The sequence below is a fragment of the Lissotriton vulgaris genome, chromosome 12, assembly GCF_964263255.1.
Source record: "Lissotriton vulgaris chromosome 12, aLisVul1.2, whole genome shotgun sequence".
Classification (NCBI taxonomy): domain Eukaryota; kingdom Metazoa; phylum Chordata; class Amphibia; order Caudata; family Salamandridae; genus Lissotriton; species Lissotriton vulgaris.
This window is the reverse complement of record NC_141700.1, coordinates 151,410,309-151,434,330: the sequence shown is the minus strand read 5'-3', so window position 1 is coordinate 151,434,330 and position 24,022 is coordinate 151,410,309. Positions and strand designations below refer to the sequence as shown.

General features: G+C 44.7%; 1 protein-coding gene across 4 annotated transcripts in view; it reads left to right on the top strand.

The window, feature by feature from the left end:
* Window positions 1-24,022, top strand: part of MEF2D (myocyte enhancer factor 2D) — a 456,242-nt gene that overhangs the window by 405,084 nt on the left and 27,136 nt on the right. For 2 of the 4 annotated variants that reach the window (XM_086947640.1, XM_086947638.1), the window contains exons 8-9: window positions 20,224-20,414; window positions 22,304-22,324. In XM_086947640.1, coding sequence (XP_086803766.1) covers window positions 20,224-20,414; window positions 22,304-22,324 — 212 coding nt within the window. The remainder of the gene's footprint in view (window positions 1-20,223; window positions 20,415-22,303; window positions 22,325-24,022) is intronic. The other 2 variants (XM_086947641.1, XM_086947639.1) reach the window with 1 other exon arrangement.

The window sequence follows — 24,022 nt, the reverse complement described above, 5'->3', positions numbered from 1 at the left end:
ACGCGAGGCGGCTGAGTCGAAGGTTCATAGCCAGCCAAGCAGGAGCGTTTGTTCAACACAGTCAGTGCTGCCTTCATTGGGTAACAGAACTAGTCATTTACCAGCTTTAGATTGAACTAAAGGACCTGAAAAACAATATTTGCATGCACCTGTGGAAGAGTCGTCCATGGAAATGTTTAGCTATCCAGCTTGCATTCTGGAAATGTTCTTATGTAGCAATCCATGCCTTTTGTTTCTTATCTCAGTAATACCGGTGGAGAAAAGGAGATTTTCTAAGGAATTCGCTGTTAACCTACCCCAAAGAGGCAGCAGTACATCACGAGTTGCTAAGTCACACCTCTTCTGCCTTGCAACAGAAGCATCCCTAGGTGTGTTTCAGTTAAAGTGGCCGTACCTTTGAGGTGTGGCTTGATTCCAAGGTGCAGTGAGTGCAAGAACTTCGTCTGCCAAAACCTTCTGATTTTAGTAACATTATAAATAACATTTAATTATTTATAGGGGGTTTCCGCATGCCTTCTTCATCCATTGGTTTGTTGAGTCTTTCACATTTTTCTTATGGCACATCTTGCTTTCATTAACAAGAACCAGTCTTTAATATCTTTTTTTCTGAACAAAAGCTGTTAGAACTTACACTTAACCAGTTAGAAATGGTTTCTTCCATATCCACATCATAATATTAGTGATTAAGAACCCACAGTGAACTGCTATTTAAGAGAATTATAGTTGCATCTTAATTTAGAACTAGTTCTAGTATTTGTTGGTCAAAGTTGGTATTTTTATGCAACCTCCAAGTGATCTCTTGTGTTCTTTTAAGCTTTAATATGAAATATTTGATGCCATCATGTCAGAGTTCTGCTGTTTGGACTGAGAATTAAGTACCTCCTAAGCGAGATTTGAGGAAATTGGGTATTTCAAGTCAAAAGATGTATTTCAAGTTGAGATGTCTGCGGGGCTGGCAGACCTCTCTGAATTTGGCAGGTGGAGTTTAGACAGTAAACCACCGGGTAGGAGCTCTACGCTCGAGCTCCGAGTGCTTGGGATTCCAATATTGGACTTAATCCCTGTTAGCACCCAGCACCCTTGGACACCCTTGGACACCGCAAGCAAGTAACGGCGACAGGATAATTGGTCTTTTATTGTCAGCCCTCGGAGGCTGGGATCGTCGAGGGAGAGGACCGATTCGCCCCCGCCTCACCGGACCAACGGCGGTGCCTGGATCGACCGTCTGGCTGCCTGGAGTCTACTGTGGCTCGGTCTGAAGCCTGCTGGGGGCCCTGGTCTCTCCACCCCCCCTGGACCGTCGCTGGAGATACCTGGTCGCCCCCCGGGGACGTCCGCTGGAGAGAGTCAAGACACCCCCCCCCCCCGCCCCTCTGTGTGTACGGACCCAGGGCTGCCCTTGCCATCGGCGGTGCCTGGGACGGATTCCATATATACTGGAGCCAGCGGGAGTGGAGCTGAGGGGGAACGTGGGCGGCCGGAGTGGAGCCCCGCGGAATACGGCGAGGCAAGCAGTGCCACCTACGGAGGCGGGAGGGGCCGCGGCTCGGGAGTATGTCTGCCCTGCGGACAGCAGCAGGACTCCCCCTGCGGCTGTGAATCCAGTCGGTCCCCCCTGCTGCTGAGAGGACCCGCGGACCCTGGAGGGTTAGCTGCAGCATTCATCGGAGGGGGCTACCGGGCTCCGGTGGATCGATCAAAGAGCCTGCCCCCACCTGCAGCTGGCAGCGGGAGCAGGAGACGAGAGGAGCAGGAGTTCTGCCCCGCTGCCCTGGGAGCTGCCGTGGTGGAGCGAGGTAAGCGGGAAACGGGTGTCGTCGCCCCCATCTGCGGTCTGGCTGAGGGAGCGGGAGCCGAGTGCCTCGATAATTTCATAACTACATGCAATTATCTCCAATAGACCCTCAGTGTGGATGGCACTTGCTATACTTCAGCTGTTCTTTGGAATTGGTTATGTGACGCTGCTCCAGCTGCAGTCAAACTACTCCCATCTAATCATCCTCAATCTGTTGCTTCCTGTAACAGGCTTGATCCTTGGATTAGCACCGCACCTACAAAAGATTTTAGTTTTAATTTCGGCTCTTGTTTTGACATTACAGACTGCCATGTGCTTAATTCTGAAAATGAAAAAGTTCTACTACTCCACAAGGTACATTTATTGTGCATAACTTTGCTGTCGACATCGGTTTACCTACCAAACAGACTTCTCTAAAGGCATTTACTGCATCACACTCTAAAGGCATTTACTGCATCACACTTTTAAATTCTCCTTTGTTCAAAATGGCTGAGTTCACTAACAGAAGCAATAAATCCCCTCCTGTACCTCGAGCCAGATGCCCACGAGGCTCCTCTTCGTAACTCCTCCGCATAGGACCCCCAAAATAGAGATAAGACTCCCAGGGATTGCTCAAATAGAAACTGAAACTGCCAGGCCTTGCTCTCAAAGGAACAAATACAGACAGAGGACTACTGTCTCTATCGCCCTTACTTGGAGGCCATTTTAGATTGGTCTCTCTCTCCCTGGCTGCCATCATGGACTAGTCATCCACTCACTTTCCTGTGATAGAGTGTCTGCCTTCTATTACTGTATTACACTTCTAGTCGTTTTTTGTACATTCTTAATGATTGCACTTTTATTATTATTATTATTTTTCACTTGGTATGTTTTGATGGCTACCTCATATATTTTGGCTGCTCACTATCATCACTTTTAATTCATATATCGTGTACTGTCACTGTTGACTCATGTATCTTGCACTTTTTATTATTAGTATTGTTATTTTTCACTTTTTATTATTAGTATTGTTATTTTTCACTTGGTATGTGTTGATCGCTACCTCATATATTTTTGGTTGCACACTACTGTCACTTTTGATTCATGTATCTTCAGATTGCATTTGTATTTCGTTCACGACTGCATATAGATGTGTCGCATTTTAGTAACCTGCACCCCTTACACTTTTCATTCCTATATGCGCTGATTACTACCTCATATATCTTGCACTGATTACTACCTCATTCACTCTGGCTGGTCATTAGTGTCAATCTTGCTCCACTCACTTCTCGCTTTCCTCTCCTATAATTTACCGACTGCTACCTCAAGTACTCTGGTCGCGCACTAGTGTCACGTTGGAGCCCTAGGCGCACTAGTGTCACATTGGCGCCCCAGGGGACCTACCTGTCGCGTGTAACTGATTGCGTTGCAACTGTATTCTGCTCTTATTCTTTCAGAATTATTCCTCCAATTGTATTATGCACTACTCTGTAAATCTCTGCACCCATTTCTTGCTTTCCTCTCCTGTAATTTACCAACTGCTACCTCAAGTATTTTGGTCGCTCACTAGAGTCACTAGAGTCACGTAAGCGCACTGGTGACACGTTGGCGCCCTAGGGGCACTCTGGAGCCTTGTAAACTGTGGAGGCATTTGTAGCGTGCATTCAGCACATTTATTTATTTAACCTGCAACATGGATCTATTCGGCAAGCACACATATAAAATCAACTACCCACACGTGCTCACCAAAAAAAGCCGCCAAACGCTTCAAACACGGCTTCCTCAAGTCCCACCCAGAAACCCCCTTTGCCGACACCTACTTCTCGTCGGTCAATGGACCCTTGAACACCGATATCATCTTCCACACTACACGCAGAGCTCAGTGGAAAAAAGCGTTTCTCACCCTACTCAACGTCTCCTCCACCAGGAAATCCACCCATGGCCTAACACTTTCCATCACACCATCCCAACTCTTCCCAGGCAGAACCACCATCACTATTTACAATAACGGGATTGTCCTAATTCAAGCGAAAGACAGGAACCTGGAACTTCTTGACAATCTGTTTCCCACTTTCAAGGAGCACCTATCCAATCCTCGGACTTTCACTCATATCACCTCCTGTCCTTCCACCCCTGACGACACAGCACCCACCCTTAACACCCCCAACCAAGCTCAGCACCGGAACGACACTCTTCTCACCTACACACCCAGCACCATAGTCACTTACCTACCTGCGGCAGCTACCCCTCACCACCCCTCAATCTCAGACAGAGACCCCGCTCCCCCTTACTCCACCCGCTCCACCATCCCCCTTACCTACCCTCACCCCTCCGCTCATCCTCCCATACCCCCCACTACACTTTGCACGCCTGTCCCGTCCTCCACACCAATCTTCTCAGAACACCCCTCCTCCCCCAACTGCTCCCCACATAACTTGGCTCTCTCTCCGTCTATCTCGCCCCACATTCTTAGCACTCCCTTCCAGCCTAGCCTTCATCCCTCCTTCAACCTTTCACCCCCCACTCTCACTCCCCACTATCCCTCCTCCTCCCCCATTACTTCCAGCCTCCACACCGCCCTCATTCACCCTTCCCCTCCTAGCACTGATGCCCCTCCAGACAACGCCAACACCATCCCTAACATCTATCCTCTCTCTAACACTCCCAACCTCTTCACCAGCTCCACTTCCCCATCCCGATCCTCACCCGTCTCCAACAACCTATTCGCCGGTTCATCGCCTGTACCCCTCCCCAACTCCGCGCCGAACACCACACTCGACATGATCATGTCCTCCCTCCTCGAAAGAAGAACTACACTCCATCAAAGAGTTGCTCATCACACACCCCAGACACCCTTCTACCACCACCACCTCTACACCTAACAACACTCTCCCCGCGCCTCCTACACGCCTTACCACACAACACGCCCCACACCGGACTTCTATCCCCTCTCGCAACTCCAACAATCACAATACCAATCACAATCGCATTACCACCAATCGCAATACTCCCTTTACACCTAACAACACTTCTTCCTCACCGCCTACTCGCCCTATCACACAACTCCCCCCACACTGGACCTCTATCCCCTCTCGCAATACCACCAACCGCCCCAGACGCACTGCCAATACGTTCACAGACCACGAGACACACGCCCTTCTCCAATCTTACGCCCCGGCTCCCCAAAATCGCTTAGCCACCAACCACCTGCCCATCCCAACGATCATCTCTAACCCCCTCAGGCACCAAAAGGATAACAGAGGCGCCGTCCCTAACAACCTCACTAATGTGCCCATCACTACAGAACCTGCCTCCACCCTCTGCGCCCCTAGCCTCAAATGCATACTTCTCAACTGCAGGTCGGCCCAAAAAGATTCCGCGGGGGTCGCCGAGCTCATCATGTCTCAGGAACCAGATCTGGCCATTCTGACTGAAACATGGTTGTCAGATACCTCTACACCTATCTTGGATATACTAGTCCCCCCCAACTACTGTATAATTAGACTTGACAGGCCCATAAAGACAGGCGGTGGAATTGCCTGTATCTACAGAAGCAATCTCGCTGTTACTAAAGCGTCCGCCCCTTCTCTTACTTCCTGTGAATACCTCTGCCTTGATGTCATAAGCGAAAGCAAACCGGTCTGCTCACTCCACATCATATACCACCCACCTGGAGACAAGCTCTCCTTCTGCCAACAACTCATGGACACAATAACAACCAATTCAGGACGACAAAATACCCAAGTTTTCCTTGGCGACTACAATCTCCATTGGAACGACAGCAGTGACACAGTGGTTAATAGCCTCAAAAGATTCCTCAACGCCCTTGATTTCACCCAAATATGCAATAGCCCGACTCATGAGAAAGGTGCTATCCTCGACCTTATCATCGCCAAAGAGGACGCCATTCAACTGGAGTCAATTCAACCTTGTGACTGGTCAGATCATCATATTGTCTCCTTCCTTATCAATGAAAAAATTAAATTTAACCCACTGCAACCCTCTAAGCCCAAAGTCTGGAAAAGGGACATGAAAAAACTCAACCCAAACTCATTACCGCCTAACAGCTGCAATCTACTACTTCCCCCGTCTGGCGCTACGGACGTTCAACTCCTGACTGACCACTATCTAAATGCTATGTCCACAATAATCAATGAGGCTGCACCCATGCAACTGAAAAGAGTCTCGTCCAAGATCTCCAACCCATGGTATGACGGGAGCCTCAATGAGGATAGACGGGCCATGCGAATGGCAGAGCGCACTTGGAGGTCAGACCCCTCTACACTGCACCTAGAAAGCCTGAAGAAGCAGAGAAATGCCTACTTCAGGAAAATAAAACGCTCAAAAAGAGACTTCTTCAGCCTCCAGCTCGCCCAAGCGAAAAACCGCCCAAGGAAATTGTTTGAGTTAATCAGAACACAATCCAAAGAACAACCCCAGACAATCAGCACCATGGGCATTACACCTTCCTGTGAAGAATTCTCTGCTTTCTTTAACCAAAAAAGCGACAACATAAGAAGCGATCTCCTCAATGACGCAATCCTTTACTCCAACCCCCAACTCACAGCAGCGCCTGTACCAAAGAACAATGCTACATGGTCATCCTTTAGCACCTACTCCGAAGAAGAAATTGGCAGACTGCCCAGCACCCTGAAACCATCCAATCACCTCACTGACCCTCTTCCTGCTAACGCTGTAAAAGACTTTACCCCTTTGCTCCTCCCACTCTGGACTAAAATCATCAATAGCTCTCTTCAACAAGGATCCATCCCTGATGCCCTTAAAGTCGGACAAGTCACACCTCTACTAAAAAAACCAACAGCAGACCCCACTGATCTAAACAACTACCGTCCTATTACAAATATTCCCACCCTCGCCAAACTGTTGGAAAAATGCGTACAGCTACAACTGACTAAACACATAGACAAGTTTGATCTCCTCAACGCTCATCAATCAGGCCTCCGTGCAGGGCACAGTACCGAAACAGCCATGACGCACATAGTGGACGACGCCCTCCAAATCCTAGACCAAAACGATATCTGCCTCCTCATCCTTCTGGATCTCTCCTCAGCATTCGATACAGTTAAACATGAGAATTTACTCGAACTGTTAAACACAAGAATGGGCATCTCAGGGACTGTTCTCAAGTGGTTCACCTCCTTTCTACACAACCGCTCACAAAGATTCAAAAGCAACAACCTGATGTCCTCTCCGGTACCTGTATCACTAGGCGTCCCACAAGGATCCTCCCTCTCCCCTACACTGTTCAACCTAGTTATGGAACCTCTCACTACTTTGCTACAGACATCCAATGTTCATTTTCATATGTATGCCGACGACACCCAACTCTATCTCAAAATACAATCCCCCAAGGACATCATGCTCCTGAACACCACGATCAGAAACACCCAGTCCTGGCTTGCAGAGAATCACCTCAAACTCAATGCCCTGAAGACTGAGTTCCTCCTGATCTCTCCTCCCGCAAAAATCTCCACGGCTCAAACATGGCTTAAGCAGTTAACAGCTTTAAATGTACAACCTACCGTCGTAGACTCAGCAAAATCCTTAGGCATAACACTTGATGCCAATCTCAACATGCAGCAGCACATCAGCAAGGCAACCAAAGGAGCGAACTTCCAAATCAATACCTTGAGGAAACTTAAAGCCTTCCTTCCAGCCAAAGACCTCCAAACTGCAGTACAATCTATAGTCATCCCGCACATAGAATACGGAAGCATCGCCCTCTGCGGGCTCCCACTAACAACTACGGCACCCCTTAGAGCGTCCCTTAACGCTGCAGCGAGACTCATCACTGGCTCAAAAAAACACTCGCATATTTCCCCTGACTTTAAATCCCTGAACTGGCTGCCTTTTGAAGCCAGAATACATCTGAAAATCGCCTGCATGACTCACAGGGCTGTACACCATAACTCGCCCAGCTACCTCACTCAAAAGCTGACAATCTCGGGTGGCTCTAGAACTACTAGAAGCACAAACAATCTCCTGCTGAAACCTCGAAGATTCAGAAAGGAAAAAACCTATAAACGCTCCTTTTCAGGAATGGCGCCCAGGGTCTGGAACTCACTTCCTCCTGAAACCAGGCTCATCTCCTCCAACAATCTGTTTAAGAAAGAAGTAAAAGCGATCCTCATGGCTAAATACACATGATCTATTAACCTGTATCTCTCATGAATCCGCTCCGTAATACCGGCCTGACCCCTTGGTCTACTAGTACTATTTGTACTATGGCTTATTTGAGTGCATATGTTCCCTCTTTGTACTACTTGTACCACTGGTATTATGACTTATTTGATTGTATATGTTCCCTCTTTGTATTTTGATGTACTATTGACGCACCTGTCTGACTTGCACACTGTACCTACACCACCTCAACCATCCCTACTTTTGTACTACTGATGCACCTGTGTGACTTTACATCCTGCACGCACCTACCTCAACTATGCCCACCTTTATGTTATCTCCAAAAACACTTGCAGCACGTTTAAATAAGTATATGCATACTTTTGTACTTTTATATTATTGGCGCAACGGTTTGACTATGTACCGTGTACTGACACTACCTCACCTATTATCTACCTCCGGTTGTTCTTTGACCTACCTATGTAATTATGCATATTGTACCTAACTACCTCAACTGCTACATGCTACATGCTATCACTGTAAAGCGCTCTGATATCTGCAAAGATCTTGTTCGCGCTATATAAAACTTTCAAATAATAATAATAATAAAAAGGAGGCCTTTCAGCAAAGGCTGCGACATGCCCTATTGGTACACAACACTGTTGCTTCATTCAGTTACTTCTAGTGCTTGGTCTGCAATGCAGAGCGCCCTGAAGTGGTGCAGAGTTGTTGTCACTTGGAACAGAGTGGCAATCTGCTACTAGAGAGCTCCGCAGCCACTTTGAAAAGAACAGATTTTTTAGCCTATTCCTACTGTTTAGTTCTGCATACTGGCTGCACCCAAAAACTGTTGCCTTATCTCACCTTCTGGACTCCTCAGTCCACTGAGCGCCTTTACTGAGATTTTTCTGAGAAGCAGCAGTTCGTGCAGTACTTGAACACTCAGCGGGATGTGGTCGCAAGTGTGGCGATGTAGAAAGACGTCAACTGTGACTGCTGGCGAGGCTTACAGTTAAAGCTGCCCTAACGGCAGGGAGCAGCATCTACAAAGGCCATTTATAAAAACCTATCACCAATAACCATAGCAACAACAGCCTTAGTCACTGGTCTTAAAAGCGCACACAACAGAAGGCTCCGGAGGAAAGCTGCTTCCTGGGAGTCCAAGGTAAGACGGACATATGGAAAGGGTATATCTGTAGCAAGTACAGTGTCTAAAAACCATGTGCAGCTATGGGGCCCAAAAGAAACAATATTATCTGTTCTGCCTGCTTGCTGGAAAAAGAGTGCAAGTTAATATCTCCATATTCCACTCTAACATTGACATCAATCTAGCTTACAAAAAGACCATAGGTAAACCTTTCCAAGCCTGTTTTTTAAAATATTTCAGCCATGTTGGTGGCAGCTTTCTTTTGATGGTTTTCATCGAGGCTACAAGCCAATTTTCATGTGACATCACAACCAGGAAGCGACATGTAAACTGACAAGGCAGAGTCATATTAAAAACAGATTGGAGCTGCTTTATGGAGAACACCCACCGTAGGCCATAATTTCACTTTCATTGGGTTTTAGGGAAGAAAGCACTTCTGCAGGGCGACCCGCCCCTTGAGTTCCTGCCTTGGTTTCAGCCGAAAGTAAACAGCGCATTAATAGGGCTGATGCAGAGGTTTCTTGGGCTGTGGCTGCGTTCAGCAAGTGCTCCGTCTGGTTAGGGCTTTGTGGACACGTGTATCTGGAGCGCTTCCAGATTTCAGCACTTTCTGCTGGCTCAGCTCAAGGTTTCCGGCATAAGAGCAACAAAAAGGATGGTGAATGTAAAGGGGAACTGAGAAACAAAGCAGCACCATTTGTTCCAATATGTGTGTTCTACATTGAAAAAGGTTTAGGGTTACCTTCCCTTGAAAAGTGTTTGGGGTTAACCACCCCTCACCACACTTTGAAAAGCATTTCAGCTATATTTTAAGCCGAAGGGCACTTTAGGAATCTTACATTCCTTTCAAAGCAGTGGCGTAAAGTCAAATGATGGCCCCACTCTCTGCAGACTGTGATGAGGGGCTCCCTTGTCTCCCATTTCTGACAAATGTGCATGGGTCTTGAGCTGAATGGGGGCACCCTTGTAGGTTTATGGGCCGCCTGGTGGGTTGGAGGCCCCAAGCACCTCAGGGGCTTGCGTTACGCCCCTGTTCTCAAGTGCTTACAAAGTTTGGTTTACTATTTTTCTCCTTCGTAATAGGTGTAGCTGCAGACGTTAATGTATTTATGCAGTCCCTGTGTGGACCTTGATTCACCAGAATACCAGGGGTAGTGTAAGTGAAATCACAGAAAGTGACCGCACAGGATATTTGAACCCAGATCTTCCCAGCGAATAATGTCTTGTTCCGGTAAGGAATAAACTGATCCAGCCCAGGACTGTTCCTTGTATGCTGGCGTCGTGTAGTCTGGTGACTAGTGTGCGGTGGGAGACGGTGTTGAAGGCCGCTGATAGGTCGAGTAGGATGAGAGTGTGAAGTGGCCTTGGTCTAGGAGGGTGCAGATGTCATCTGTGGCGGCGAGTAGGGTGGTCTCGGTGCTGTGGTTGCGTCGGAAACAGGATTGGGATGGGGCCAGGACAGCGTTCTCTTCGATCAATTGAGTCAGTTCCCTGTTGACTGTTTTCTCTGCAACTTTGGCCGCGAAGGGGAGGTTTTCATGTATTAACAATAATTAAACTTGGCACCAGGTTGTTTAAAAATGTTTTCTTTTTTTAATTTATTTTTTTAATTCATTCAGACGAGTTCATATTCCGAACGCTGCATTTATTTTGCAGAACTAAAATACTGATAACTAGAATGCAAGTGGAAGATGCAAAAACTAACCACAGTTGTAAACTTTTATTCTTGGCACTGCTTTTACCACCTCTGAGCCCAGGGGTCAGATGGATCAAAGCAGTGTAGCTAGCGCTGCCTCTGACGACCCTAAATCACATTTGGTAAATGGGTAGATTTACAGCTCTTCTGTAACATAAGTTTCTAGGTAAAAAATCTGTTTTGCACTTGATAATATATCTAACGCATCACTGCTAATGAACATCAACATTTTTAACGTTAACGTATTTGTTAGCGCTCTTTCTGGCAGATAAGGCCACTGAGGCGCATGGAAGTAGAGTGATTGGCCGAGGATCACACAAGTTGGTTGACTGAGGAACACTTGATTAGAGCTCAAGTCTGTTGTTTCTGCCCCTGACCAGTGCTTGAAATGGAAAAATAGAAGTGCAGGCCCTCGGTTATAGAGTACTTGCTTGTATCTGAGAAGTGCCGGTACTCTCCAATTAAAAGTATTACATTTCTCTTGAGAAGTGCCAGTACTCCCTCTCAAGACAAAAGTGCTGGTACTCAGTACCGGCCCATTGAAAGCACTGCTCCTGGCAAGTTAAGACACTCAATGGCATTACCTGTACTTGCAAAAACGAACTAGCAAAGGACTGAGTGGAGCGCGGAAGAAATGCCCGCACTGCAATGCAGAAAACCCGAAAGGCGAAATGTTCGTGTTCCTAAATGCTTGCAAATAAATGCTTCTTTTAAAGACCAAAGCACTTATCCCGTAGGCCGCTGTTGGGAGGGCTGCTCTCGGGTAGGCAGGTCTGATGCACTTTTCAATCTTCGCTCGCTGCCTCGGCTTCACTCAGCTCTGCCCGTCAGAGTCTACCCAGAGCGGGCAAACGTTTTCCCTTCACGGAGGACTGGATTCGGAATTCAGGACAACAACCCGTTTTTGCCACAGATGCGACCACTAAAGGGCTGCTCTCTGAAGACTGGCGCCCTGGGCCCGGGCCCAGCTAGCCCTGCCTGCAGATGAGAGCGAGGAAACCTTCAGGATGCCAAGTTGCATGGTGCATTATTTTCCCTTTCTCCTCAGCTCGCACGTGTGCCCTTGTTAACTACATTTTATTTGCATTTAGTCAAAATATATGGAAACCTGGAATGTTTGTGTTAGAAATTGTCCCAGGCTTTAAACCTTTATTTGAGGCCGGAAAGAAGGGAGGTCTCTGAAGAGTGTAGCTTCCGGGCCCCCGCCCCCCCCGCACACATCAGCTGTTGAGAGCGGCTGTTCCAGAGCCCGGCTCGGCGGGTTCCGTGAATGTCAGCATTGACGTCACCTGCAGATTCCGCGCATTCTTCTCACTTCTGCAGGAAAGAGGAGCGGAGCGGCCGGAGCCCAGAACCCGCGAGACTCCACGCGCGGGCTGCGAGCGCGCGGCGCTCAGCGTAACTGCAGACGACGCCCCAGGCGGAAGCGGCCTCCCAGCGCGCATGCGCCCCGCGCAGCCTTCGCAGCCTTCGTCTAGCAGGTTAGCTAGGCTACAGCTGTTCAAGGCGCTGCAGCGGCATTTAAGATAAGGATCTCGGAGAGCACCTGACCTTTACAGGGAATTCGAGTCCCCCCTGAGCGCTATTGATTCCCTGGAACAAGGCCTGCGGATGTTCGTCGCATTGATTTGGAACCCGGTCAGATACCTCTGCATTCTTTTATCTGACGCGTGCGCCAGGGCAGGCAGGCCAGGCAGGCCAGGCAGATGTGCACTAAAGTGAGAGCTGTGCTTTGTGCAAGGCTGTCCTGTCTGAAGCATGGCCCAGCCACCGTTAAATGGGCCGGTGTTGAGTACCCACACTTTAATTTGAGAGGGAAAGTGCCTGCACTTCTAAGAGCTCCTGTAATAAATATAATGTCAGAGTACAGGCACTTCCCAGGAGCAAACAGTGACTCTAAATAGTGAGTATCTGCACTTCTATTGTTCGATTTGAAGCACATTAGAAGACTGGGTAAAAAAGGGTTCCTTCTTAAATTCACATGAGTTCCATTACGATACACACTTTTTTTTGTGTTTAGGTGAGCAATCCCTTGGTTTTACATAAATACATTCCTTTTGAAAAGTTTGATAACACCGTATCTCTTCAACTCAGCATCTTTTAGAGGGTGTCACTGGCACTCAGGTGTTAAGTTTGTCACTCATCTTTGACTCATCTACGCTCTCCAGACAAACCTGAGACTTTCAGTCGGTTCGCCTGCCCTAAGAACTCGCCTCGCCCTCTAAAAGTTGTCCATCTAGATTGATGTCAGTGTCCTCTCCCTCCACAACCACTCACTCTCCATTGAGACTCAAGATTGTGAGGGAAGGCAAGATCTTCTGCACGTGGACGATGTGCTCCAAGAAGATAGTTCTTCTTATAGTGCAGGTGCTTAACGAATGAGTTTAGAATGATCCGTGCTACTCTGAGAGTGCCATTCTGCTCCTCAACTCTTGCAAGGCCTTCCCGGCGCGCCTGTCTAATTCCATTCTATTAAGACAGATGCTTAATAGCTGTGGATTTGTACATTTGATAAATTATTACTATTTTTTTAAAATAAAAGTGGGGCACCATAATGCCCATCTACCGCACAAATATTCTATGAATTTTAAATTCTGGGGTCCTCACTGACTAAGGGCCACTTAGTGTAAAGTTGCCAGCCTTTCAACTTTGATCTGAACACTTCCACATCCTGGTCGCTAACGGAGAGTTGTATTGGAAATGATGTAGGTGATGCCAGACCTGTATCACAGCTAGTGTGTCATGGGCCTTAGTGCAAGGAAGGAGAGGGGCCTCTTGTCAGCTGTTTAGAAGTGATATACAGCAATATTCAGGGTCCCCTGGCCGCTCTGAACCCGGGTGCCACTGCACCTGCTGTACAAATGGAGGCCATGCCCTCTCCAGAGCGTTGTTGCACCCCATGGAAGCGATTATTGTGGGGTAGTAAACCGGCAGAATCCGAGAAGGTGAATTGTGTTTAGCTCCCGCCATGGAGAAGATGAGGACTGCTTGATGTTTGGAGATTGTAATTAGGGCTTTCTTTTTTTTGGTATTTATATATGTAACATTTCCTTCTGTGTTTATCCATATTTATTTTTTGACTATCTTATTGGTATTTATCCATTTTTATTTTGTATTTTGAGAATAAATCCAGTCATAAAAAGGTATATTTTAACATTATTTAACTGATAAACAAGATCACATACTTTGATGCTTGAAAATTAAGTAGTCCAATATAGCAAAATACTACAGCTGCAAGTAAATATTGGCATTATACTACAAACATATGATGACAAATGCCTATATTTTAGGACATTTCAGCATGTTTTTTCTAATTCTCCATCATGTCTATCTGCTCAGCTTTTATCCTGGAATTCTCAAAAGACAGCATGGAGAGTCACTCACAGGAAGGACAATTTTCGGTATTATTCAGCTTTTAAAAATAAATATAGACTGGCATCCTGTTGTTTTCTGTCTGTATTTATCTCTAAAAATCTGTAAAAATGGAAAGCAGGGAGCCTTAATTATAATGAATAAATAATATGCGAAAACCTTCAATACCTGCTCCAAAATCTACACATACATTTCCTTATTCCAGTCTCGTTGTAATATCGCTCCCCCCTGTAAAAAATAAATTGCTATCATTATCCTACTGTAGCCATTTATTGCTCCTGACTTCTAATGTTGCCATCCATACTACAAGTGGCAACAAAAAGTTGGAAGTGGGTCTAAACACAATACCAAAGCATAATGAAAAATTAATAAAAAGTGACTGTCTAGTATCTTATTTGAGAGTTCCTTGTGTGCGGGCCATCATCATTAGCTGATATAACTTTTTTACTACATTGTGGCGTGCTGGAGATCAGGTCAGGGAAGCGTTTGTCCATTCACTCAGTTCAGTGAGTCAGTCAAAGAACCCTTATTCTCAGCCACGGCCCATGCAGGTAAGAGCAGTGGGTGGTTCAACAGACGTGGAGGAGGGAAAATTTGTTATTTATTTAATTTTTGCGTGTTTTCTGTCTAAATCCCCCCACCCCCACTTGGCCCCACCACCCTTACCCGCATGGGCCGCAACTGTTCATTCAGCCAGCAAAGACCATAAAAGCACATCGGCCCAGTTATTGTTTTATGGCCACCCTACAAATAACATGATCCATACCAGAGACCGCTCACTGCTCCATGTGCACATGTTTATTGTCCCTTCATGGGTTTCCGTCTTCTTTAGGCGTGCTTGCCACTGTTTGTGATGCTGCATAACAAGACACTTCATTTATGTATAGTGCCCGGTGAGAGCCTGCGCAGTGCAATTACCTCGACATAAAAGCTCTCTGCATCAAGGTGATCGGCCGCTTATGTCCTCCTCCACTCTGAATACATGCAGCGCTCGAGCCTGGAGAGCAACGGAAGCGCGAGGCCACTGCAGCTTTAGATCTTATTAATAATGCACTTAGCTCTCTGCACTGAAACCAGAGACAGGCAAAATAGCCCAGCTTGGCCGAGCCAGGCGCTGGTTGAAAAGCCTCGCCATTGACAGCATTGGCTTAGTAGGATAATTCTTTACTAAAGCTGTATGTTCTGAGTGGAATCTAGCCACCCTTCTCCCAAATGCCCCCTTTTCCTTTACAAAGAAATGTGCAAGAAGAAGGCGAAGTGATTGGATATGGTGATTAGAAGGACTCGTGCTGTGATTTCTGGGCTTCCATATCGTAACAGTAAATATTCCTTCGCTTGACCTACTGAACTGTCTGACCAAGATGCTAAAGCGTAGCACTTCTTCTCCACCTTATCGCCTTTTGTTTTTTAGGTTTCTCTGACCCTGCCATGTTTAACATCAAATGTTCGGTAGTAGTTATTCCTTTTAAATATCAAACTTTCGTTTTTATCGACAGTGTCTTAGATTTTTTAATCAATTTTTTTGTGGGGGGGTCTGTTATAGCGCGCACAGCTAATCAAAGAGTGTCCCGGCGCAAGCCCAAGAGTCAGCAGGAAGAGGGAAAGATGAGCGGTAAAACAAAAACACAGAACCAACTCCGTTCGAAAGGAAGGTTATTGTTTCTTCCTAAATTGGGTAGAGTTCTGTAAACTGCGCAAGTCAAAATTATTGAATCATATTTCATTTCTGAGTCATTTTTAGCCTCGTATTGTTTTACCTGACGGACCAAGACCTGTAAAGGGTGGTGACGATTTGGCTGAGGATTGCTTTTTTAGTTATATTATCACTTAGATTGTTTAAGATAAAAAGACAGATTGTGCCTAGTATCATAGAAGTTTAGTTAGAGAAAATGGATAATGTGTTTTATTTCCATTCCATGCTTCAGCAAAAACAAAAAAAAAACGATTTTCCTAATCAAAAATGATGGTAGACATACAGTTGTGAAGTAGTTCTTGACTTTCAAAGGGGCAGCCTCAATTTCTCCAATCTTTTCAAAAGCTAATAAAACGCACTCGAAAACCAGTCACTAGATATTTGAGGTTAAATAAGTTTTAATTTATAAGACCCTTAATTCGATGAAATCCTAAATCTTATTTGTCCCTAACGTTATCATATGATAACCCTAAGACACAAAGGCCTTCATTACAATGTTGGGCGGACTTGTGTCTGCAAAACACCGTTGCGGGAAAGGAACCGCCCAACCATCGGTCGGCGGTTCTGCACTCCCAATTAGGATGCGTCCTCACATAGTGCGTTCGGAAATCTCAATTTTTCGAGTCGACCTCGTGCGGTGGGCTGAAAACGGCTGCAGCACAAGCTCCCATTGAAAAATGTAAGTTTTTAAACATCCCTGCACTGTGCGGCAGGCACTTCACAATGCCTGTTGCATGGGTGTTGAGGGGGTCACCATAGTTGCCCTCCACGGCAGTATGTGGAGGGCCAGCGGCGAAGGAGGCCCTGCTAGAGGCCCCCCAATGTCACTTTCTAACAGCCTTTCATGTCGGAAAGGCTGACATGGAGTGGCTGTCGTAAACCAACATCATAATCCCGACGGCGGATATGCTGTTCTAAAGGGATTATGCTGCCTTTCCAGCTGACCGACAGGCTCCTTGACCCAAACGGAACAAAGTCATATTCCCCCGCAGGTTTAAACTGCGACCACCGTCCTCTTAATACAGCGGTCGGACTTTAAACCTACCATGTTGGGTGGAAAGCCTCGGCCCTGCGGTCGGCCCCAAAGTATTTTGACTAAGACCCACACTGTGTGGATAAGCAAAACATTCAGTAATTAGAATCTCTGGCCTCATAATTCTTGAACTGACGACTTGCATTTCCTCCCAGACATAGTTGTAATGGAATCTTAAACCAATCGTCTTGTACGCAAAGAAAACCGTTTGAAAATGTGTTGCCCAGTTGGTCCCATAAATTGTTTCCTCATCACCCAGACAATCGCTCTTTTTTTATTTTTTCCCTAAATGGTATAATCTGTTTGATTCTGACTGTGTGCTTACTGAGTTAAGTAGACATCCTTTCCTTGAAATTTGTCTGAGCCGCAGCTAGTAATGCTTTAGCTGAGTTGGCGCCCAACAGTAGCATACTCGTTGTATTCCACTGCTTGCTCCAGTATTAGTCGGAATACTGTCAGAACTCACACATTCAGATAATCAGAATATTTTCCATGCATTGGTTGTGCTTGACCAGAAGTTTCATCCCGACAGATGACTTTGAATGTGCAACTTCACTCCAGCTTGAAGTCCTCAAGCACATTGATATGATATGTATGTGCTGACAGGCGCCAAGGCAGAACTTTCCATGTTTCACTTTGTATGAATCATTGAGTAATTCTAGGTTAAAATTCATAACGTCGTTCGTTTCTTACCAAGTAATACTGTTGGAGGGAGAGGTGGAAGCAAGATTCAGCCTGGATTGAGGTGACTTTCACAGTTTATAGAAAGCACAATACTCTTGGTTTAAGAGTCTGCAACCGACATCACTTGCCTGTTTTGCCTTACATTTCTCAAACTGAACTTTTGTAGTGAATACTATTTTTATTGTGTACTGCACCAGTGGTACTCACATTGTTTTTTGCAATACTACACTTGCTGTTAAGTTTCTTTTATGAAAGTTTGACATTATCAATCTTCAAGAAATGAAAATGTCTGCTTAATGTCATTTTTCTCGCTGTTAACAAACCAGGTGTTTATTCCGGAAGCGTGAACCCCCACTCTAGATGAAGTCAGACACCTTTTCTCCTTCACTTTTCAAATATATCTGGCTCCTGCTCATGGCCTGGCCTCACCTCCTCACCAACCTTCACCCAGAGCAGTCTCTACCCAGAGCAGTCTCTGTACAGTCTGTGTCCCAGTGCTGCACCTGGCACTCTAGCTTTCTTTTTTATTCTTTATACAGCTTGTGTTGCAGAATGAATGTTTTGCACTTTATTTATCCTTCTGACATTTTGCTTTTGCCTGACAGATTAAGCAAATTAATTTTCACTTGTCAGAAGAAGTATCAGGAACCAATCAATGCCTGGCTAGTTCTGTGCTGCCTTATGTTACGGTGACATATCTTGGGGCGCTCATTCCAGTCAACACGCAGTGTCCCTTGTTGAGAAAGTGAACTGGACCACATACCATGAGAAGAGTTTGGTGAACAAGGCTTCTAGCACAGCCCTGGCACTGTCCTGTCAACCGCAATCTCAGTGACAGAGGTACTTACTTACTGTATAGGTACGACTTCACTGATCAAGAGAGGCAGAGGGGTTATTTCTATATGACTTACAAGTTCTCTTCGTTACTAATTTACAGTTCGTCACCGTCTAAGTCCTAGACAGACACTTTCCCGTTCAATCAAATTTTCCAAATGCATCGGGTCCAATGCAGGAAATCAGAGTACACCTTTGGAGAGGTGGGGACAGTTCTATCATTCATGGAAGAGAGCCAATTTACCTAAACGTAAAGGATTCACGGGGCTAATGTATAGACCACCACCACGAGCAGCTTTGAATACATGTACAGTAAATGTTTTCTAAATATAACAATAGACTAAGGCATACAATTTCAATATATTTTATTATAGACTAAATCTCTTTTTAAAATCCTGATATAAAAAAGACAATGAATAATTTACACTGTAACATCAATTGAAAAAGACAGTGGACAAATGACTGTAGGGATATTTTTACACTGTCTTTTTAATTGTTACATTGAAATTAATCAATGTATTTTGTATATTCGGATTTTAAAAAGTGATTTAGGGCCCGATTACAATGTCAGTTGGTGTTGCCTCCAACCGACATCGCCGCGGATGCAGAACCAACCGACCGTCAGACAGCGGTCCCGACTCGGCAATTACGATGCGACTGCACAAGGTACGGTCGCAAGCTCCCGTAGAGAAATGGTAGTTTTTGTTAATCCCTAAACCACGTGGCAGGCATCTCACATCCGTGTATGTGAATAGACCTGCACACCGAATGACTGCTTCAACACTGAAATTCATGGTTATGGATCAAATAACGTTGTGTTCTGTTTCTGGTTGCTACTGCGTTGTGGGATATAGCCCGAACTCCTGTGTAAAACTTCTAGGTGCGAGGACCCGGAAACATCCTAGCCTATGCAGTGCACAGCTGACACCCTAAGGTTTCATATATTTTTTTCTAGTTTCCTACATGTCTCATGGAAACAATAAAATATATACATACATTTTTTTTAAATCCTGTATTTCCTATGTCAATGTTATAGGACTATGTTGAAAACAATAATCAATGTTGAATAACAAAACATTAAATCAAGAAGCTTTATGCAATAAACATGCCTGCCATGCGGTGCGGGGATCAACAGGGGGCGACCGGAGGCCGCTGAGGCAAGGGGGCCCCTAATGTCGCTTTCCGACAGCCTTTTCATGTCGGAAATTACCTACATGAAAAGCCTGTGGGAAATCAGCATCATAATCTCAGCGGCGGAGACGCCGTCTTCAAGGTATTACATGCCGGTTCCGAATTGCCGACTGGCTCCTTGAGCCCGTCAGAAGCCAGCCGGAATGGCTGGCTGGTTTCAATTCCGACCGCCGTATTCATAATAAGGTGGTCAGAATTGAAACCGAATATGTCAGTCGGAAAGCCTCCAACCGACAACAAAATCAGGGCTTTAGTCTATAATAAAATATATACAAGTTTTATGCCTTCGTCTATTGACCCATATATTTAGTAAAAATGTACTGTACATGTATTCATAGCTGCTCAGGGTTTTTGTCTATACATTAGTGTTTTCCCTGCCCTGAGAACTGTTATTGTTTACAAGGATCCCTATTTTCACATTCAAGGACTGACAGGGCTGCTAGTCTCCGGCATCCAATATTCTTCTTGCTAAAGTAGGACTCTAATGATGAATTGGGGACTGGAGTGATGAAATGTACCGTAAGTAATCTGGACAAAAATTGTCACTATTTAGATCGGATCTCATCAAGGTCTGCCTTTGTGTAGTTTAACTTTGCATCTAAATTTCTTTTTTCTTTTTTATAAATTATTGATTTGTATATGTCGCCTGTGTCTTCAGGAAACGGGTATATCAGTGCCAGGGCCTCCCCCGGCCTCATTCCAGTATCAAACGGCAACAGTATGGGTAAAGTCATCCCTGCCAAATCCCCTCCTCCACCATCACAGAGCAACCAGCTCGGGCCCAACAGCCGGAAACCAGACCTGCGCGTCATCACCTCACAGAGCGGGAAAGGGCTTATGCACCATTTGGTGAGTGAATGGAGTTTTGGTAACATATGTCAAATTAATTGAACAACGATATTCACGCTATTTTTTCAGTTATTGTAACCAGCATTGTCATTTTTTTCCAAGCAAGCCTTTAATGGCAGCATACAACTCATAGAGTAACCGACGAACCTTGTGGTGTTAGAAGCATAAACATACCTGGCGGGTCTATTAAACTAGACTCTGCTCAGCCTCTTTAGTGCCCTGTTGCTTCATGTGTGAGGATCAAAACTAGGAAAATAATTTCTTCCCCGATATCTTCTCAAAGAAGAAATCACCTCCACACAAAAAAAAAATAAGGTCATAAAAGCGAGGCCCCAGTAGTCAACTCCTTTTTTGGGGATTTAAGGTTCTTATAAATTCGCAACAACTTCTAATCCTCGAAATGTGACCTTCCAGACGTGTTAACCATCAATTTCTGTAGACAAGCCTCCTTATTGGACAGTTAATGAATGCGGTGGAGAGTAGGATGAGCTGTGTGAGTGAGGGGAGCAATCCTTAAAGCTCAGCAGGACCGACCATTCGTGATGGTTTCCTCAGGGTTTAATACTATTATTCTTCTTTACGTAAAAAAAAACCAACACACAACATTTGAATTGTACATGTAGTAATGATTAGGTGACAGGTGTTGTTAAATCAACATTTTACATAATGATTTTTAAGGTATGAATGTTTTTCGATGTACTTATCTATTTATTTCTCTTTCCTTTTAATAAAATGTATCTTTTTTTATTGCTGTGTATTTATGGTTTTATGTCTGGAACTGAAGAAAGTTTATTCGTATTAATTGGTTGACTGGAAAGACATAGTAGTCAATATTTTCCTCGTTGCCATTACCTGCCTTTAGAAGAGAAAAAATATAATATTTAATCTGGTTCTTCATAACCACTACTAAAAGTATTTGCTGGCGACAACTAGGCTTGAATTGGCACAGAGGCAATTGCTGGCACCTCAGTTAAAAGCTTTGGCGAGGAGATCTTGGCAGCTGCTGGTTGTGATGTACTGTGCCTAAATCAGGACTTAAGTTTCCAAATGTTCAAAATAGCATCTTTCACGGCTGCTAAATGTAATGTTATATTTTATTCTAAATTGTGTATTTTTGAATTTTAAAATAATTTAGGGTTATAAACGTCTTTTAAAAAAAGAAATATATACTTTATTGGGTTTTACATCAACTTTATAAAGCAAAAACAGCAGTTTCTTCTATTGCATTGCTAGGCTCAAGGTTCCCCGATCCTATCCCACATAGAATCAGTTGTTATCCCTCCCGAACGCCTTTACCTTCCCCCGTCAACCCCCCATGAGTCACGCCCAGTAAATGTAGAAGTGTTAGATTATTATGGAATGTCCACTACTGTCCTAGTGGGAAATAAATGTCTCATGAAAATAGAATTGTCTCCCGCAGTACTTTGGTCTCTAGTGCGCTTAGGCTACTTGGGCAACTTTGCGCATGCCCCTTTATGGGCTAAACGTCTTGTACTGGAATTGTGTAAGGACTGTGTATGAACAGGTTTTTTTTTCCTATTTATATATAAAATCCCTCGTTTTCATACATGCTTCTTATATAATCTTAATAGGTGTAATTGCTGGGTCTGTAGTCTTTTCTTGTGTTCAGTATTTAAGCAAAAGAAACAACTAACAGAACTTGGCGGTCGTTCTTCATAGAAAGCATATCATTTTGTTGTCAAAATGTGACTTTTGTAGTGACAGCGGTATACTAGTATGAAAGCAGCTTCGAGTGCCGCGTGAAACTATTCATATTTTTTGAATGATTCTGTTTGTGGGTTTTCAAAGGCACACAGAGTGCTTTGAACTTACATTAGTTTTGTATTAACCACCACATGGATTTTGTCTCTGCTTAATTTTGCTCTCAGACGGAGGAACACTTGGAACTGGTGAGTTTCAGCAAATTGTGCTTCATTGTGTGGTGTGTTTAAAGTATTGCTGTGACGTGTTCAAACTAATGTCAAATCGCACCTTAACCTGCACTGTAGTTGTTTTAATCAACATCTGGGAGTTTTTAGAAGCGAGTTGCCAGTTACTATTGACACACATCCTGGGAGTTTTTAGAAGCGGTTACTATTGACACAAAGAGATGTGCTTGGTTCCTTCTTCAGAAAGTCATGTCTTCGTAAATCCTGGACTAACGTTGTATGTCCCCGACAAAAATATAGTTGTATGCAATGCAAAATCCTCCCCCTCCCTTCATAAACGTTCCTAAATTACATATTTTCTCATTATTATTATTATTATTTCTCATGATAAATATTGTGAGCCTAGCTAACCCATTGAAGCAAGGAGTGACTTATTTCTTACAGTACCTTACGAGACAAGCAAACACTAATATAGAGTTGTACATTCAATTCACGCATTTCATGTAAAGAATTCCAAGCATTTTGAGTGAGATCAAAAGGGGGGCTTTGAAGGGCAGTGCAAACACTGGGCTGTATCGATTTTTTTTTAAATAAACAAAACGTATCTTAAATGAAAAATAATATACAGTAAGTAAGGGAGCTATAATATCTAAGATATGTGCAGATGCTGCCCAAGGAGTTAGTAATGAAAGAGGCTGCCATTGTTACCTTTGTTTTCCCTGAGTTGCGTGTTTGGCATTTCATATATTGCTGCGATGTTAATGTACCTCCTAAAAGCATCAGTATACCAGGTACCCTGGCACACTGCTTTTGGTTTTCAGAAGCAATTGTGAAGTGCATGTAGAAGGTACAGTTCATGCCACAATCCTTTTGCCCCCAGACATTAGTGCCCACCATGGGGCAACTGACCCACAATGTGAAGACACCTGCCCTAAAGACTCCCTCTTCCTTGCTATTCACTCCTCTCTGTTTATCTCTCATAAGATCTGCGAGAGCAATAGGAACAGCCTGCTTTCAGTCACTCCTTGAGGGCAAAGAACATACAAACTGTCTGCCTAGTGGATACATTTCCATTTTGGAGTCAGAGTGCAGAGCTCGAGCGGGGTAGGTGACTGCTTTGTCCACAGTAGGCAGGATCACCCCGTATCACTTTGTGGGGTTCGCGAAGGCCTCCATGGGGCTAGTTGTATACCTGACGCATGCATGGACCTTTCAAGTGAACGGCAGAGAGCTGGGTAAAAAGTAGCTAAGGGTTGTTTTAACATTAATAGTGAGTGGTCGACTAGCCCATTTCCAGTCTTTTTCCCGGAACTCAGTTGTTCTTAAATCTTTGTAGACAAAAAGTCTCCCACTGGCATTTAGTACTAACTACCTACTAAAATAAAATCAGTTGGTGTGTTTGCATGTTCTCTTTAGAAAATAAAATGTCTGTTCCCTTCAAATATAAGCGATTTTAACGGGATTATTTGGCATCGGTGTGTTATATTTGTGTCTTCATTTTGTCCTGTGAACAAGAATCTCAGTGGCAATCTCAGCTCTCGGTAGTACTGTGCCTACAAGAAGCTCTTACGTTACTTACTTGAAAGGAGTAACATTCCATTCTACAGTTCGTCCCAACCCTGTTTGCGGTTGTTCTGCATTTCTTTTAGGATGTCTTTCTTTTTTTTGTGGAAAGGAAAATGTCTATAACTACATCCAGTACACCATCTGCAAGTTTTG